The sequence below is a fragment of the Cuculus canorus genome, chromosome 2 (assembly GCF_017976375.1).
Source record: "Cuculus canorus isolate bCucCan1 chromosome 2, bCucCan1.pri, whole genome shotgun sequence".
NCBI lineage: Eukaryota > Metazoa > Chordata > Aves > Cuculiformes > Cuculidae > Cuculus > Cuculus canorus.
In genome coordinates this window covers 160811374-160829780 of record NC_071402.1, presented here as the reverse complement: position 1 = coordinate 160829780, position 18407 = coordinate 160811374, and the positions used below count along the sequence as shown (strand labels likewise).

Below are 18407 nucleotides of genomic sequence, written 5' to 3'. Positions count from 1 at the left end.
AGCGTTTGACACTATCCCATGTGGCATTCTGGACTCTAAATTGGAGAGATGTGGATTTGACAGATGGACCTCTCAGTGGATGAGGAATTGGCTGGATGGTCACACTCAAAGAGTTGGGGTCAAAAGCTCAGTGTCCAAGTGGAGACTGATGTTCCTCAGGGGTTGTTTTGGGGACCAGGGTTTAACATCTTTGGCGCAGACGTGGACAGCGGGATCGAGGGCGCCCTCAGCAATGTGGGGTGTCATCCAGAGGGACCTGGACATGCTGGAGAGGTGGCCTGTGTGAACCTCAGGAAGTTCAACAAGGCCAAGTGGAAGGTCTTGGGTTGGAGAAATCCCAAGCACAAATCCAGGCTGGGCAAGAGAATGGATTGAGATGGATCCGTTGAGAATGGATCCATCAGGCTGAAATGGATTTGAGCCCTGAGGAGAAGGACTTTGGGGTGCTGGGGAGGAGAAGCTCCACAGGAGCCACAACGTGCGCTCCCAGCCCAGAAACCACCCGTGTCCTGGGCTGCATCCAGAGCAGCGTGGCCAGCAGGGACGGAGGGGATTCTGACCCTCTGCTCCTCTCCAGAGAGACCTCAGCTGGAATACTGTGTCCAGTTCTGGAATCCTCAGCTTAGGAAGGAGATGGACCTGATGATCCGAGGGCTGAAGCACCTCTACTAAGAGATTGAGGCTGAGAGTTGGGGTTGTTCAGCCTGGAGAAGAGAAGGCTCTGGGGAGACCTTAGAGCAGCTTCCAGGACTGAAAGGGGCTCCAGGAAAGCTGCGGAGGGGCTCTGGATCAGGGAGTGCAGGGACAGGATGAGAGGAACGTTTTGAAGCTGAAAGAGGGGGAGATTGAGATGAGATCTTAGGAAGAAATGTTCTCCTGGGAGGGTGGGGAGGCCCTGGAAAAGGTTACCCAGAGCAATGGTGGCTGCTCCATCCCTGGAGGTTGAGCTTTGAGCAACCTGAGCCAGTGGGAGGTGTCCCTGCCCATGGCAGGGGGTGGAACTGGATGGGCTTTGAGGTCCCTTCCAACCCAAACCATTCCATGGCTCCACGATTCAAACTTGCCATCAACCAGACCCCCGAGATCCCATCCCTGGAGGTGTTGAGGGCCACGTTGGATGGCGTTTGGAGCCCCTGATCCAGTGGGTGGTGTCCCTGCCCATGGCAGGGTGGGTGGAACTGGATGGGCTTTGAGGTCCCTTCCAACTCAACCCATTCTATAATTCTGTGATATCTGGAGGGGTTTTTTTTTTTCCTGCCTTTTTTTTAATTCAGAAAATTGCCTTTTATTTTCCAGGCATCTAATGATGACATTATGGTATCGTCTTCCATTCCCCTTCCTCTCCCCTTCTCTCGTCCTCTCGCCCTTCCCCTTCTCACCCGCCCCTTGTGTCGCTGCAGATTGACTCTCACAAGCTGACGTTCCGTGCGAAGGCCAAGGCTCGAACAGACCACGGAGCGCAAAGCGTCGCCTCCAACCCCCCCACCTTTCCAGCAGCACCTCCCCGTGACGTAGCACCTCCGTCAGCAGAGCCTGGGCTCAGTCGCCTCCTTGTCACCGCTGCAACAGCCAGTTCCCCTCGCGGCGCTTTCTCAAGGCTTGTGACCCCCTTTTTTTTTTCCCCCCCCCGGTCCCTTTTTTCTCGCCGTTCCATGCCGGAATAACGCAGCTTGGCTCTTTTAACTTGGCTTTTCCATGGGGAGGGGGGGAAGAAAGGGTCAGCGTTTAGCAGGGCTACCGTCCCTTTCGCCCGTGGGGTCGCCTTGGACGTTCGCTTCTACCAGGCTGGAAAGTTCTTCCCTCCTTTCTCCGCGTCTTCGGCTATTCCTGGGGGTAGGGGGTGGATCTTAGGGTTGATTCCGTGCGTCGGGAATTCCGCGAGCTTGCGCTGCCGAAGCCAGGCCAGAGTTAAGAGGGAGAAGCTGTGCTCCTTCTTGCTTTCTTTTCTAACCCTTTAACCTTCTCCTTCCTCGCCGCTTCCGTCTCTGCCGCCCCCCGGTTGATGCTTCTCTCGATGACACGCAGACGTTAAGCTCTTTTAACCGGTGACTTTAACCTTTTTTTTTTTAACCCTTCGTGACGACGTGTTGAGGATTGAGCGTGCTGCGACCCCCTCCGCCGGCTCCTTTCCTCTTTCCTCCTTTGCCCCCGTAGGAGAGTAGAGGCGTAACCGCTGCTGCAGTGTTGGCTTTACTGACATATCCAACCATCGTTAACTTCGCGTCGTTGTTCGTTTTGGGGTTTTTTTTTGTTGTTGTTTTTCTTTTGAATCAAGCTTTTCAAAAAACGATGGAGCGAAATTCCTGGGATTTAAGCCATGTCTGAAGGAAAGGCACGGGAACGTGGTCAAGGGAATAAACCGTAAGAGGTGAAACCTGCAACGAGAGGCGGTGAATCCGTGCTTAGAAAACCTCCCGGAGGGCCGGCGCAATGCCGAGAGCCTCGTAAAGTGGTTTATTTATTGACTCGCAGAGCCGAAGCCGTTGGATTTGTCTTTTCCCGGCTGGGGCGGGAGGTCTGGAGGAAGAGCAGGAGGCTTTTTGGTGCCGTGGAGTTGCAGGTTGAGGCGGGTCGAGTTGACTTTGGAGGCAGGAGGAGATGGATGGTTTGCACGCGTGGTGTTTTCCGGAGTCGGCAGCTGGCGATCGGCGTCGGCCAACCGAGCGGAGCGGGAGGGAAAGGCAGGATTGGAGCCAAGAGGGAAGCGGAACCCGTGGCCGGGTAGGGAACCGGCTCCGAAAGCCGGGAAGTTGCAGCTTTGATTAGGAAAGAGAGTTTTCCCTACTGAGCGGTTTGAGCTCCTCGTTTTTCGTGTTGCGAATGACACTAAGGCGATGAAATGTAAATAAATAAACCAAGCAAAGTCTTCTCGGGTCGTCAAAGTAATTTAAAGCAAAAAAACAAAAACAAACAGGCGGAATAACCAAACGTTGGGATCCAAGTGAGCTGACCCAGGCGCGTGCGGAGGAGGGGGGGGGGGGGCTGTTCAAGGAGGGGCCCCAGGGAAGCCGGCAGCTTCTCGTGCTTGTGGGAATATTTCTTTGGGAAGCCGACAAATGACACGATAACCCGGAATCTGTATTTACACACAAAGGTTCTTATTGCACTTGTATTTTTTATATTAAAGTTTGCATGGTTTCTAATAAAAAATGGCATTAAACTGTACTAGTTTGCATCCAAGTTGTCTGCTGGTTTCATAAGTGCTTTTTATCTCCGGAGACAAATTGAAAGGAGCAATGCAGATTTGCACCTGACAAGGGGCGGTTATATATACCCCAAATCCTGCGCTTCCCTTCCTCTCCTTCTCCTCTTCCTCCTCCTTCTTCCCACCTCTCTGCTCCCTCTCTGCTCCCTCCCTCTCATCCCAATCCCAGTTGGCACCAGCGCCCGGGGCCGGCTCGGCAGAGCTGAGACTGCGCTTGGAAACCTCAATTTATAGGAGAGCAGAGTTGGTCCATGCTTGGAACCTTCCAGCTGCTCCGGTGGCCTGGAACGCTGCTGCCTCCCCCGTCTCCGATCCCCGCATGCCGCCCTTGGGATATATCACTGCCCCTTCGCTCTGCTTCCTTCTCACTGCTAAATTCTAAACGCCAGCTTCATCTTGGGTTTGTTCTTTTTGTTTTCGCAGCTCTTGAATTGAAGGGAAGTTGGGGAATTCGGGATAGTTAATCCCTTCGGAAAGGGCTGATTTTCCCCCTCGGCAGGGGTTGAGCCTCTCGGCGCGGCTGATGGGGGCTTCCCTGAGCGCTGCCGTGGGGCTGCTCCAGGCGAAGGCGTTTGTGCCCACGCGGTGTGCGTGGAGTCCGGCTTCTTCGCCCGTAGAAGGCGAACGTCGGCAACGGGGCCGAAGCCGTCCTCCAGGCTCACCGGTGGGGAAGTTTGGTGCCAGTGGGACCGAGGTGAGGACAACCAAGCGGGGAGGTGTCCGTGGCTGATGAAAGAGGAGGTGGAGGCTGAGCGGTGGCGCTCTGCCAGGATGGAGGGAGACCATCGGCTCCCGGTCTGGTTGAGGTGACGCGGGAGGAAGGTGAGGGGCAATATTGCACTCAATCTTCCGACAGAGCAAAGAAAACCCTTTGCACCCTGCGAAGGGGCAGCAGCGCCGCCTCCCCTGCGTCGCTCCCCTCTGACTCCCCTCCTGCTCAGCCGCCTCGGGGAAAGCCTTTGTGTCCACCCGCGTCTCCCACCATGCACAAACCCTTCCCGGATGGCTCAGCTGAGCGTTAACCCCCCGCCTCGTGCTTCTGTGCCACTTTCTAACAACTCGTCGTGCCTGCGCGTAGCTGAAACCCGGTCCTGATCCAATAGTTTGCTGCGGTTTTGGTTTTCTTTTTTTTTTTTTAGGGCAGCTTCGGTTTTAATATGGATTTTTAGTAGTTTTGTTTTAAGGAAGCGGCTGAACAGACTGCAAACGGGGAGGAAAGGACTTGGATTCCCTGCCTGGAGAGGTGGGAGTGAGCTGAGACCTTAAATGAAGGCTGCGGAGAAGCTGCTGGCTGGGCAGAGCAGGGAAGGGGCTGCGCTCGCCGTCGGGTTCGTCGGAGGTGGCGGATCCTCTCGGGAAAGAAATGAGTTGTGGTCTGAATTCGATGCGATTTGAATGTACGTAGTCCTGTCCTGGGACGCCCTCCTGGCTCCCGTTTGGCTTCTCCACTCCCCAGGGGAGTGGGGAAAGGTTGGGCACTGGTGGCTTTGGGCCCTGAGATGGGGACCGGGAGGACGTGAGCAGCACTTGGGCTCCGAGCAAAGCCCTTTGCGAAGCTCTGGGTCCGGGTGAGCGTTGGCCGGGGGCTGTCGGAGCTGCCTGGCGTTTCCCTGCATATCAGTGGCATTCATGGATATTTGGGGGCTTTTTATACTGTTAAACAAAGTACATTCATGGAACCGCGCGCGTGGGCTCGCGACCGGAGGAGCCGGAGGGTGGGAGCGGCGGCTGCTTCGCTGCAGCCCCCTCAGCGCCCGCTGCCCTCGGGCCGGAGCTTGAGCGCAAACTGAATGTAGTTTTCTATGCTGCCCTTCGCCGTTGTCCTCGCGTCCGCGTCGGTGTGCGATGGGGCTCTGGGACCCTCCCGCGTTCGTGTCCTGTAGGCAGAGCTTTTAGGTTTCTTGGAAGGTGACCTGGTGTCGGTGACATCCTTGGGGGGTACAGGAGCTCTGGGGTCCTCCCCGGGGGGGTGGAAGGAGGGAACGGCTGAGCCCCTCGGAGCTGTTTGTCCTTGCGAAAGGCTGGAGCTGGCGGGAGAGCGGCGGCTTCCAGGCTGGGTTGAAGTCACCCCGAAGCCCTCCTGGCTCAGGGGGAGCGGAAAAGCGCTGTGGGAGGCAGCAGCGGAAAGCGTGCGCCATCCCTCCTTCCTCGTCCCCACCTGCATTGCAGCTAGAGCAAGCGCTTGCCTTCGCCATGTCCCTCTCACGCTGGAGTCTCGCTGGCCACCAGCTGGTGTCTGGAGAACGGGATCAGACACGAGACTCCCCTCTTACACCCGTCGCGATCGTCCCAGCTCAGCTCCCCCCGTGACACAGCGAGGAGCAGCGTGGGGAGGAGGCCGAGAGGCCGGCGGGGGCTTGGAGACGCAGGATCCAAGAGGGCCCAACCCGGCTTTTGCCTCCCTCTGCGATCTCAGGAAGTCGCCGAACCTCTCTGCCTCAGTTTCCCCAGCTGCGAAGCGGGGACGATCCCACTCGAGTGTCCCGCGGGGCGGCTGCGAGGCGCGAGCAGTGTGTAAAGTGTTCTCGAAACGTGACGTGCTGTTAGTAGTTCGTGTCGTGGTGATGCGCGGCGGCACCACCTTCCCCTCCGCCCCACTGGGGGCTCGCGGACGACACGGCCGGGGTGGGACGGTGCGTAGGGGTGGGAAGCCGGAGCGCGGCTGTAAATCCCCGAGCCAAGAGCTTGTGAGGGGGGAAGGGGGCAGGACAGAGCCCCCCACCCCCAGGCCGTGGCGTGGGGGGGTCTCAGCGGGTGCTGCCGCCCCGTCTCGCCCTCCTGCGCGCGGGGCTGCGCGGCCGCCATCTCCTCAGCACCATTTCCCGACTCGATGTTGTGATTCTTCCTGTTGTAAAGGGTTGAAATAAAGCTTCTAGATGTTCCCGCTCCGCGTGGGTGTGAGTTTGTGGGGGCTGAGAGGGGAAAGGGGCTGCTGGGGGGTGGGAAAGGAGGGGGGCGACCAGGTGGAAGTAGTGGGAGGGGATTCTGCCCCTCTGCTCCACTCTGGGGAGACCTCAGCTGGAGGATTGGGGCCAGTTCTGGAATCCTCAACAGAAGAAGGAGATGGAGCTGTTGGAACGGGTCCAGAGGAGGCTCCAAGGATGATGTGAGGGCTGGAGAACCTCCCATCCGAGGACAGGCTGAGAGAGTTGGGGTTGTTGAGCCTGGAGAAGAGAAGGCTCCCAGGAGACCTTAGAGTGACCTTCCAGAACCTGAAGGGGCTCCAAGAAAGCTGAGGAGGGGCTTTTTCCAAGGGCCTGGAGTGACAGGACAAAGGGGAATGGCTTTAAATTGGAAGGGAGAAGATTTGGATGAGATATTAGGAAGAAATTCTTCCCCACGAGGGTAAGGAGGCCCTGGCCCAGGTTGCCCAGAGCAGTGGGGGCTGCCCCATCCCTGGAGGGGTTCCAGGCTGGGTTGGATGGGGCTTTGGAGCCCCTGATCCAGTGGGAGGTGTCCCTGCCTATGGTGGGCGGTGGAACTGGGTGGGCTTTGAGGGCCCTTCCAACCCAAACCCATTCCATGATTCTATGTAATCACAAAGGAAGGGGGGGAGCAATTCTTGTGATCTCCAATCCCTTCAATCACTGGAAGAATTCCCCCCTTTCCCTGGCTTTGCTCCTCCAATAGGGGCTCAGAGGGGAGGAGGTTGCTGGGGTCCCTCCAGGGATCTCCCCTCCACCCCATCATGGCCTTTGGCAGCAGCTGCGAGGGTTTCCACCTTCTGCCCACCCCACCAGCTCCTCTTGGGGTGGTTTCCCGGTCTGGGCTCCGGCAGGAGCTCATCAGCTGTGGCTGAAGGGGTTCGAGAGGCCACCACCGCCTCTTCAAACCAGGCGGCGTCTCCGCCTTCGCTGAGGCTCAGCACATCGGGCAACGGGGCCCCAAATCCCACTCAGCCTTCCTTCCTCTGGGACAAGGTTTTCCATCCGTGTCCGCCCAGAGAGGCTGTGCTTGAACCCCTGTGCCCAGCGCGGTGGCAGCTCCTGTCCCAATCCCCATCCCAGACCTGGAAAATCCCCCACCAGTGGCCTTTCCAACACCTTCCAGTGCCCCCAGGGATGCTGGAAACCATCCCAAGTGCCCTCAGGATACTTCAAGCTCCCACTCTCCTTATCCCCCTCACAGTCCCAGAGGGATTGGGCTGCTGCTTCTCATCCACACACCGGGATGGACCGCCCCCCTCAGATTCAGGGAAGTGGTTTCCAGCTCCCTCGTGGCTGGGAAAAGGAGCAAAAACCCAAGAACCTGTATGAAAAGGAGCAAAAACCCCAAGAACTGGGATGAAAAGGAGCAAAAACCCAAGAACCTGGATGAAAAGGAGCAAAAACCCCCAAAAACTGGGATGAAAAGGAGCAAAAACCCCAAGAAACGGGATGAAAAGGAGCAAAAACCCCAAGAACCGGGATGAAAAGGAGCAAAAACCCCAAGAACCGGGATGAAAAAGAGCAAAAACCCCAAGAACCGGGATTAAAAAGAACAAAAACCCCAAGAACTGGGATGAAAAGGAGCAAAAACCCCAAGAACTGGGATGAAAAGGAGCAAAAACCCCAAGAACTGGGATTAAAAAGGACAAAAACCCCAAGAACCGGGATGAAAAAGAACAAAACCCCAAGAACTGGGATGAAAAGGAGCAAAAACCCCAAGAACCGGGATGAAAAGGAGCAAAACCCCCCAAGAACCGGGATGAAAAGGAGCAAAAACCCAAACACGAGGTTGAAAGCAGAAGGAAAAGCTGCGGAGGAGTGGCGGTTACTACTCTATCCCTTTTTATTGTCTTTAATCTATGTTGTAAAAAGATCCAGTATCACATAACAGCCACGGAAGTATCCCAATATCACACGAGTTCCGAACCATGGAGACAATAGCTTAGTCTTTTTTTTTTTGTTTTTTTGGTTTTTTTGTTCTTTTTCTGGTTTTTTTTTTAACCCCTGCGGAAGGGCCCCCCCCCCCTCCTCCTGCCCCGACACAGCCGACAGCAACGCACGCTCAGCTCAGAGCGACAACCTTGGGCGAGCGATGGCGAGCGAGGCTGGGGTGGCCGCGGGCACCGAGCGGCTCCGGCTTCGGCCCCTCAGCTCTTCCCCCTTGTGCTTCTCGCCATCGTTCACTCCGGAACAGAGCCCACAGCTCCCTTCCTTAAAGCCCATTGATGAGTAAATTAAATCGAAGAGTGGGAGAACCAAAGGGTGGCGCCCATGGCCAAAAGAGCCGCCCCGTTTCCGTGCTGGAAACAGCCAACGCTCACCTCCATCGCGGAATACAAAGAGCTTAAGAAATGGGGAACAGAAACCAAGGGAGACGGCCGCGGGGAACGCGTCCTCCCGCCTCGTTCCGCTCGCAGGGGCACCACCGTTCCCGAAGCCTCACAACAGCCCTGTGAGGTAGGTCACTGTCTTCCTTGACAGAGAATCCAAGGCAAAGCTGGGATGAAACTCCCCTTTCTCCCGCAGTGCTATGCCTGTCCACTCCTCCTTCCACGCAAATATGGTCCCTGGTCATAAAAAACAAAAGGGTTTTGTGCCTGCGCTCCTGGCTTCCCGCAGGAGAACGCGCCGACAGGCAAACTGGCATCTAGACGCAGGTCCTGGGTGCCCGAGGTGCAGGGATCCGGCCTCCTCGGAGCAGGGATCCGGCCTCCTCGGAGCAGGGAGAGCAAGAAAGGATAAAAAAGAAATCATAACAACACAAGAGGACAAAAGGAACAGGCGGATCAGGAAGGACAAGTCCCATTATCTCGCACTGGTAATGCCCCGCCAGGTGGCAGGGCCTCGCCGCAAGGCTCGGAGATCCCCCAGGGAATGTCGCATCCGGTGGGTGCCGCCTCGCGCCGGCGCCAGGAGAGCAAAGCTGAGGATAAGGATGGATCGTTGCATCACCACACTGCAGCGGAGCTGCTGGATCCACGCTGCTGCTGCTGAGGAATGCCACGAGCCAACGGATCAACACTGCTGCCGATGAGGAACACCACCATCCTGCACCGGAGCTGCTGGATCCAGGATGCCAACGATGAGGATTGCCATCCTGCGCCGGAGCTGTTGGATCCAGGATACTGAGGATGAGGACCACCATCCTTCACCGGAGCTGCTGGATCCACGCTGCCGCTGACTGCTGGATCCAGGATGCCGATGACAAAGATCACCATCCTGCACCGGAGTTGCTGGATCAACGCTGTCGATGAGGACCACCATCATCCACCACAGCTGCTGGATCAACGCTGCCAACGCTGAGGAACGCCATCATCCTGCACCGGAGCTGCTGGATCCATGTTGCCGATGACGAGGATCACCATCCTGCACTGGAGTTGCTGGATCCACAGTGCTGATGAGAAACACAACCATCCACCAGAGCTGCTGGATCAACGCTGCTGAGGAACACCACCACCCTGCACCGGCGCTGGAGGATCCACGCTGCTGCCGATAAGGACCACCACCATCCCCTGGAGCTGCAGGATCCACGCGGCCAACGCTGAGGAACGCCACCACCCTGCACCGGAGCTGCTGGATCAACGTTGCCGATGATGAGGATCACCACCTGCACCAGAGCTGCCGGATCCACGCTCAGCCCGGCTGTCGAAGTAGGCAGAGCCGCAAGCGGAGCATCTGTCGTCCTCATGAGCCCGGAGTAGCTCCTGCGCCGGAGCAGCTCCAGCTCGGCCCTGTGGGGATGGGGCAGGGACGGCGCAGCAGCTCCATCCTCACTTCCCGAGTTGCGGGACCGGCACTGCGACGAGCGGAGGAGGCGGGTGGGTGTCCACGAGGCTGGCGTCGGGGTCCATCGGCACTTCCAGTCCATTCCCGGCGGCGCTGCGCTGGGTCTTTCCAGACGGTGACCATGCACGGAGCCGACAGCAGGAGATTCAGACAACATTAATCTTCTAGGATGGAGAGAGATGACTTCACAAGGGATAAATAGAACTTTATTTAAATAAACATTTGTGAACAGCTTTATACAAATTACAAGTCCCCACACAATCCTCGGGCTCCGCTAAGCGCCGAAACTGCCGGGAGGGCCCTTGAGGAGATCCACCAGGATGTCGAGCAGCTGGCTGTGCTGGTGGTGCAGGTCCCCGGGGATCGCAGCCATCTCGTAGCACAGGCACGTCTCCACCATCTTGGAGAGCGAGACACGGAAATCCCGCAGGAGGCGGATGGTGTAGGAGTCTCCTTCCAGCACCAGGAGATCGCTGTCTGTCAGGGAGACGGTTGCTCGCCAGCCATCATCTTGGTGGGAAGGAGAGAGGAGGTGAGACATGGAAATGGTACTGACCTCATCCGGCCTCTCTGCCACCGCTACCAGGGCGGCGCACGCCCCTTCCACCCCAACCCAGGTACAACCACAGAATCACAGAATAGTTTGGATTGGAAGGGACCTTAGAGATCATCCAGTTCCAACCCTCTACCACGGGCAGGGACACCTCCCACTGGCTCAGGCTGACCAAGGCCCATCCAACGTGGCCTTCAACACCTCCAGGGATGGGGCAGCCACCACCCGCTCTGGGCAACTTGTTCCAGGGCCTCACCACTCTCATCGTGAAGAAATTCCTCCTTATGTTCAGTCTAAATCTGCCCCTCTCCAGTTTATCCCCATTGCCCCTCATCCCATCCCCACAAGCGTTTGGGAACAGCCCCTCTCCAGCTTTCTTGGAGGCCCTTCAGGTACTGGAAGATCACTCTTAAGGTCTCCTCCGAGCCTTCTCTTCTCCAATTTGTACAAGACCAACTTTCTCAGCCTGTCCTCGGACGGGAGGTGCTCCAGCCCTCACACCATCCTTGGAGCCTCCTCTGGACCGGGTCCAACAGCTCTATCTCCTTCTTATGGTGAGGATTCCAGAACTGGACCCAATCCTCCCAACGAGGTCTCCCAAGAGAGGAACAGAGGGGCAGGTATGGTTGGACCTGATGATCTCAAAGGTCTTTTCCAACCAAGTGATTCTATGATTCTCTTAGCCCAAAGTGTGGGACACAATTGGGCCAACCATCTCCCACAAAAGCCAGGCAGCACCTTGACCCATCTCACTGGGATCATCCCACCATTTCCCACAAGACAGAACTGCTGAGCTCCAGGGCCGGAGACCGCAGCACTGCCAAACCCCACAGATCCATGGGATGAAGGGCTGACTCCTCCCCACACACCAACCATGGCTGAAGCCAGGTAATGGGTTGGGTTGGAAGGGACCTCAAAGCCCATACAGTTCCACCCCCTGTCACGGGCAGGGACACCTCCCACTGGATCAGGTTACTCCAACCCCCATCCAACCTGGTCTTCAACACCTCCAGGGATGGGGCAGCCACCACGGCTCTGGGCAACCTGTTCCAGGGCCTCCCCACCCTGACAGTGATACATTTCTTCTTAAGATCTCATCTCAATCTCCCCTCTTTCAGCTTCAAATCATTCCCCTCGTCCTCTCCTTGACTCCCTGATCCAGAGCCCCTCCCCAGCTTTCCTGGAGCCCCTTTCCATCCTCGGAGGCTCAAGCACTTCAGACCAGCTCAGCTCCTCATTTCCCATGGATGGGCCTCGCGGCACAAGCCTGTTTGCTCCATTTCCCTGGGGTGTAACAGCCCAGAGCAGCTCACAAATTCCCACAATTTATGGCCCCACCAGAGCACCACCGGCTCTGAAGCGAGTGGCTGAGCAAGCAGGGAATATCACCGGCCAAGGGAAGCGGCAGAGCGGCTGGCAGGAACCTGATGCGGCACAGGAGGTCCCATCGGCCCGGCAGCGCCACAGCACTCACCTCGGACGTGGATATCCGTGTCAGTCATGAGCAGCACGGCCAGGGGGTGGACCTGGGAGGAGTCCCGTACAAAGACCCCTCCGTTGGACTTCACGGCCATGAAGTACGTTAGCCAGCGGCTGTACAGCTTGGACGCCTCCCTGCCCAAGGGAAAAGCTCCGTCAGCCAAAGGCAAAGAAATGTTCTACTCCGTGTTGGGTCCTGGCGCTGCGAGGGGCACGGCATGAGGCCACCACCCTCCCATGGTCATGGAGGAACACAGATCACCCACCTGTTGATTGTTGACTTGTGGAGCAGAACGGTGCCAGCCTTTGTCCGATAGGCGTAGCTGTTGGGTTTGAACTTCCCCTGACGAGTCACCTTGCCTTGTCTCACCTGGAACGAGAAGAACATCTCCAGCACCCGCGTAGCAAAGCCCACACTCCCTTGTGTGTATGCCGGAATGGACATGGTCCTCTGCTTCCAGCGACCCAAGAGTCACCAAACGCCAGACAACAGGCAGCAAACAGGAGGAGGAAGATACCACGTTGACGGCTCCCAGACGAAGCTACAGGAACCCTAGCATGGATCTACACAGGCTGGGGTGGCCCAGGGACAGCCCTGGAGCTGTTTAGCCTAGAGAAGGAGGCTGAAGGGAGACCTCATGGCTCTCTGCAGCTCCCAGAAAGGTTGTAGCAAGGTGGGCGCTGGTCTCTTCTCCCAAGGAAAAAGGGATGGGATGAGAGGAAATGGCCTCAAGTCACACCAGGGGAGGTTTAGATTGGATATCAGGAAATATTCCTTCAGGGAAAGGGTTGTCAAAGCTCTGGCAGAGGCTGCCCATGGCAGGGGTGGAGACCCTATCTCTGGAGGTGTTCAAAAAACATGTAGACGTGACACTTTGGGACATGGTTCAGTGGTGGAGTTGACAGTGTTGGCTTTCCAGTTGGATTTGATCTTAAAAGTCTTTTCCAACCTAAATTATTCTGTGGTTCCTCATGAGGAGGGACCCAGGGATGACACTGGAACAGCAAGCAGAAGGACAGCAGGCAGATGAGGAGGGCTACAAAGATGATGCGAGGGCTGGAGCACCTCCCGTCCGAGAGAGTTGGGGTTGTTCAGCCTGGAGAAGAGAAGGCTCCGAGGAAACCTTAGAGTGACCTTCCAGTACCTGAAGGGGCTCCAAGAAAGCTGGAGAGGGGCTGTTCCCAAAGGCGTGTGGGGATGGGACGAGGGGCAATGGGGATAAACTGGAGAGGGGCAGAGTTAGACTGGACATAAGGAGGAATTTCTTCCCCATGAGAGTGGGTGAGGCCCTGGCACAGGTTGCCCAGAGAAGCTGTGTCTGCCCCATCCCTGGAGGTGTTGAAGGCCACATTGGATGGGCCTTGGTCAGCCTGATCCAGTGGGAGGTGTCCCTGCCCACGGCAGGGGTTGGAACTAGATGGGCTTTGAGGTCCCTTCCAACCCAAAGGATTCTATCATTCTAGATTGCCTCGGACACACCAGCACCTCTGACAACTCCACGGTCCCCCGTGATCCCGCAGCGACCAGCGAGGCCAGGAGAGCAACAGCAGAGCTGGGAGCCACTACCTGGATGAGGTTGGGGTAGAGCCCAGCCATGAGGACTCCCTTGACGAGCTCCTCCTCTTCGCTGTACTGGTTGCACACGGAGGAAGGCATGGTACAGTCCGAGGGGGACGACACCAGGAAGGCTTCGTAGAGGTTCTCCGAGAACTGCTTGACAAGGCCTACAGAGAAAAGACACCTCCGGGGAATGAGACTCACCCACTCCTTCACCTCACGGAATGAAACAACCTCTGCATGGCGGCATCAGCTCTGCTGAGAGGCTCAGCTCTGGTGTGGAGAGCTGTCCTGCTCGTGTCCTCCTCGGCATTCCCAGAGCCACCTGCCCAGCCCATAATGCTTTCACATCAGCACTCCAGCTCTTCCAGGGATGAGGCAGAGCAGCAGGCCCCGGACTCACCGTTGATGAAGCGAAGGCTGGGGCCGTACAGGTAATAGTCCTGCAGGTAGTTATCCCTGGCGCGACTGTCTCTGCGTCTCAGCACCTCTTCCCAGCCGGCCACGGCTCTGACAAAGGCGAGGTGATCGCTCCCGCTCTCCCGGCTCAGAACGGCCTTGGCCTGGGAGACGGACAGACGTGTCAGCTGAGCGGCAGCCCCTTCCCGCCTCCCACCTCCCTCTAGGAGCTGCTGCTCACCTTGTCCACCTCTGCGCGGTTTTGCAGGCTGCTGCTGAAGGGGTCTCGGGTGAGACAGGAAACGATGACGAGCAGAGGGTGGAGGCAACGGTAGATGGAGGCCAAGACGATGGCCTTGGCCAGCCGAGGGTCTGTGGAGATCTGGGCAAGGCGTTTGCCCAAAGTAGTGAGGGCTTCTCGCTGGTCCAACACTCCTGGAATCATAGAATCACAGAATAATTAAGGTTGGAAAAGACCCCATCAAGTCCAACCGGCACATCTGTCAGCTCTGAGCGGGGACAAAGCAGCGGCCGGAGGCTTTGGGAAGCTGCCAGGAGAACCCACCTGCCAGACCTTAAAGGTGTGGTGGGACCTCCAGAAGAGGCACACAGCGTAGGGGCCTGCAAGAAGCCCCCAGAACCTCCCGGGATTGACCTGAGGCACAGCAAAAGCTGTACCAGTCAGATCATAGAACCATTGGGTTGAAAAAGACCTTTAAGATCATCGAGTCCAACTGTACTCATCCACTACTAAACCACATCCAAGCACCTCATCTAACTGTTTTTGAACACCTCTAAGGATAGGGACTCCGGCACCGCCCTGGGCAGCCTCTGCCAGTGCCCGTGAACCCTTCTCATGAAGAAATATTTTACGATATCCAATTTAACCCTCCCCTGCTGCAACTTGAGACCTCAATTTCCTCTCATCCTATCCCTTGTTCCTTTGGAGAAGAGACCAGCGCCCACAACTCACGACAACCTCCCTTCCAGGAGCTGCAGAGAGTGATAAATTCTCCCATCAGACTTCCCCAGGTTAAACAGCCCCTGGTTCCTCAGCCGCTCCTCATAAGACTAGTTCTCCAGCCCCTTCCCCAGCTTCATTCTTTTCTCCAGATGCACTTCAGCCCCTCAAGGTCTTTCCTGGAGTGAGGGGCCCAAAACTGAACCCAGGATTTGAGCTGTGGCCTCAACAACACGGAGTCGAGGGACACAATCCCTTCCCTGCTCCTGTGGCCACCCCAGGGCTGACCCAAGCCAGGATGCTGGTGGCTGCTTTGGCCACATGGGCGACCACTGACATAGAATCATAGAATAGTTGGGGGTGGAAGGGACCTTGAAGAGCATCCAGTTCCAACCCCTGCCATGGGCAGGGACACCTCCCACTGGATCAGGGGCTCCAAGGGCTCATTCAACCCGGCCTTCAACACTTCCAGGGATGGGGCAGCCACCACCTGCTCTGGGCAACTTTTTCCCGGGCCTCACCACCCTCATCGTGAAGAAATTCCTCCTTATCTCCAGTTTAAATCTGCCCCTCTCCAGTTTATCCCCATTGCCCCTCGTCCTGTCACCACAAGCCTTTGGGAACAGCCCCTCTCCAGCTTTCTTGGAGCCCCTTCAGGTACTGGAAGATCACTCTAAAGTCTCCTCAGAGCCTTCTCTTCTCCAGACTGAACAACCCCAATTCTCTCAGCCTGTCCTCAGATGGGAGGTGCTTCAGCCCTCGCATCATCCTTGGAACCTCCTCTGGACCCGTTCCAACAGCTCCATCTCCTTCTTCTGGTGAGGATTCCAGAACTGGACCTGATCCTCCAGATGAGGTCTCCCAGGAGAGGAGCAGAGGGGCAGAATCCCCTCCATCCCTGCTGGCCACGCTGCTCTGGATGCAGCCTAGGACACGGGTGGTTTCTGGGCTGGGAGCGCACGTTGCCGGCTCGTGTTCATTTGGGTGTCAATCAACACCCTCTGGTCCTTCTCTGCTACGTGGCAAGATGAGAACACCCCAGCTACGAACCCCAGATCACAACTTCCCTTCTTTTTGTCATCCCCATCCATTTTCTTTAAACTTTGGGAAGTTCTTTTCGCTTCCCGAGCAAAATAACACGGGAAATAAAACAGCAGCACAATATGTGCGGTATGGGAAGTCCCTACCGGCTGCCGTCCCTACCTAGGGAAAATCCTGCCCTGTCTGTCCCACAGGATCCTGTGCCAACTCCCACATTCCATGTTTACACAGGAAACATTTCCATCATTCCCACAGCAGGACACAGCACCAGCTCACCGATCTCCTGCAGCAAGATCACCGCTTCATCCACAGCCTTGATGTCAGGGCTGTCCAGGGCCTTGGAGAGAAATTCAACTGCCTGAAATGCAGAAGGAAAAGAAGAAAGGGCGTAAGGGCATGTTTTTCACATGGGAGCGTGGGGAGCCTTTGGGATCCCCCTGTCCTGCAGGCATCTCCCTGTGCTTACCGTTTTCTCCGGCATGTGGATCTTGGCCTGAACCACCAGGTTCTCCAGGGGCGTGCGTAGGATTTCTGGAACCTGATAAGTTGGCATCTTGTCCAGACGGCTGCGAGGGAAGAGGTGATAGGCAAATCCCGACTGACAGCGGCCAGCACGCCCTCGCCTCTGCACCACGTTGGATTTGGACACCCACACTGTTTCCAGGCAGGACACCTGGGAAAAGATGGATCAGGAATGAGTGTTCTCTGTCCTCTTGAAATGCAGACTCTTCTACCCACTCCACAGACCTCATAAAGTCCTCCCGGCTGAGCAAACATCCTGCCAAAACACAAGAGAAGCTTCTCCCACTCTGCTGCATCCTGTAACCGTGAAGACCTGAGCCCCTGCGCACGAGGATGAGCTCCTGATGCCATCTGCTGGACACCAGCCCTGGCTCCACAACATGGTGCTCTGCAGAGCTCCTCATCCTTTCCTGCCAGGAGCTGCCAGCGGAGCATGGAACCCACCTCCACACCAGGCCTGTTCCTGCTGACTTGGGTTAAAAGTGGGCAATAAAAAAGGATTGGTTTTAAACTAAAACGGTTGCAGGGTGCAAACTGTGTCCCAGCCCTATGGAATCTTCAGCCATGGGGAAAAAAGAGGCAGCAGAGTAGAGCCAGAATCCCTTCTTCCGAGAGCAACAGCAGCACAGCTGCCCTCATGTTGTTATAAAATCATAGAATGGTTTAGGTTGGAAGGGACCTTAAAACCCATCCAGTTCCAACCCCGTGCCACGGGCAGGGACACCTCCCACTGGATCAGGGGCCCAAGGCCCATCCAACGTGGCCTTCAAGACCTCCAGGGATGGGGCAGCCACAGCTTCCCTGGGCAACCTGGGCCAGGGCCTCCCCACTCTCAGAGCAAAGAAATTCCTCCTCATCTCCAGTCTAAATCTGCTGCTCTCCAGTTTATCCCCATTGCTCCTCATCCTATCACTCCAAGTCTTTGTGAACTGCCCCTCACCAGTTTTCTCGGAGCCCCTTCAGGTACTGGAAGCTGCTCTAAGGTCTCCTCACAGCCTTCTCTTCCGCAGGCTGAACAACCCCAACTCTCTCAGCCTGTCTTGGGGAGATCAGGGATTCTGGGAGTGGCTGAGGGCCCTGGGGCTGTTTATCCTGGAGAAGAGGAGGCTGAGAGGACACCTCATCGCTTTCTGCAGCTCCCAGAAAGGAGGTTATAGTGAGGTGGGTCCTGGTCTCTTACCCCAAGAAACAAGGGACGAGAGGAAATGGCTTCAAGTTGTATCAGGAGAGGTTTAGATTAGATATTAGGAAAAATTTCTTTCCTGAAAGAGTGTGAAGCCCCAGCAGAGGCTGCCCAGGGAAGTGCTGGAGTCTCCATCCCTGAAGGGGTCCAAAAAGCGTGTGGCCGTGGCAGGTGGGGACACGGTGTAGCAGGCAGAGTTGGACTGGATGAGCTTAGAGGTCTTTTCCAACTTCATTGATTCCCTGATTCTCAAATTCTAAGTGAACAGGGACCCTGGAAGGGAGCTTGGTGAAGGCAAACACCCTCTGAATGATGAATCGAACACTCTGTCCTCCAACAGGGACATGATGTCTGTGCCCCAAGAGCCAAATGGGAAGTGTGGCTCTATCATCCCACTAATGGCATCTCACACGTGGCTCCAAAAACATCCATTAGCTCCAGTAGATCCCAAATTTACTCAAGAGGCAAGAAGGCATCGGTACCTTGGTCTTTAGATCATAGCGTTCCTCCTTGTGCGTACCACTGTCCACCACATGGACGATGTCATTGATGGTGATGGAGGTCTCGGCGATGTTGGTGGCCAAGACGATCTTCCTGACGCCGGGTGGAGGTCGCTGGAAGATGTTCTGCTGGTCCATCATGGGGATGTTGGAGTGCACTGGGAAATAAAATCTGAATCAGTCCTGCCCTGAGCTGAGCCGCTTCACAGTACAAGGCTCCCACAGCCCAGTTTGGCTGCTCTTCCCTTTTCAAAAGGCCTGTGGGGCAGGAGAACGTGGTATCCTCGTCGTTA

General features: G+C 56.5%; 2 protein-coding genes across 22 annotated transcripts in view; one reads left to right on the top strand and one right to left on the bottom strand.

The window, feature by feature from the left end:
• Positions 1–2911, top strand: part of MAP4 (microtubule associated protein 4) — a 177952-nt gene extending 175041 nt beyond the window's left edge. For 17 of the 18 annotated variants that reach the window (XM_054058621.1, XM_054058614.1, XM_054058619.1 and 14 more), the window contains 2 exons: positions 1297–1317; positions 1401–2911. In XM_054058621.1, coding sequence (XP_053914596.1) covers positions 1297–1304 — 8 coding nt within the window. In that variant the 3' untranslated portion in view covers positions 1305–1317; positions 1401–2911. The remainder of the gene's footprint in view (positions 1–1296; positions 1318–1400) is intronic. The other variant, XM_054058611.1, reaches the window with a different exon arrangement.
• A 5071-nt stretch (positions 2912–7982) lies between these two features.
• The window catches only part of DHX30 (DExH-box helicase 30), a 61122-nt gene continuing 50697 nt past the window's right edge, over positions 7983–18407 (bottom strand). For 3 of the 4 annotated variants that reach the window (XM_054058899.1, XM_054058896.1, XM_054058897.1), the window contains 9 exons: positions 18097–18272; positions 16376–16582; positions 16186–16267; positions 14149–14342; positions 13912–14071; positions 13518–13675; positions 12217–12320; positions 11946–12085; positions 7983–10428 (listed from right to left, as the gene is read on the bottom strand). In XM_054058899.1, the coding sequence (XP_053914874.1) occupies positions 10193–10428; positions 11946–12085; positions 12217–12320; positions 13518–13675; positions 13912–14071; positions 14149–14342; positions 16186–16267; positions 16376–16582; positions 18097–18272 (1457 nt within the window). In that variant the 3' untranslated portion in view covers positions 7983–10192. The remainder of the gene's footprint in view (positions 10429–11945; positions 12086–12216; positions 12321–13517; positions 13676–13911; positions 14072–14148; positions 14343–16185; positions 16268–16375; positions 16583–18096; positions 18273–18407) is intronic. The other variant, XM_054058898.1, reaches the window with a different exon arrangement.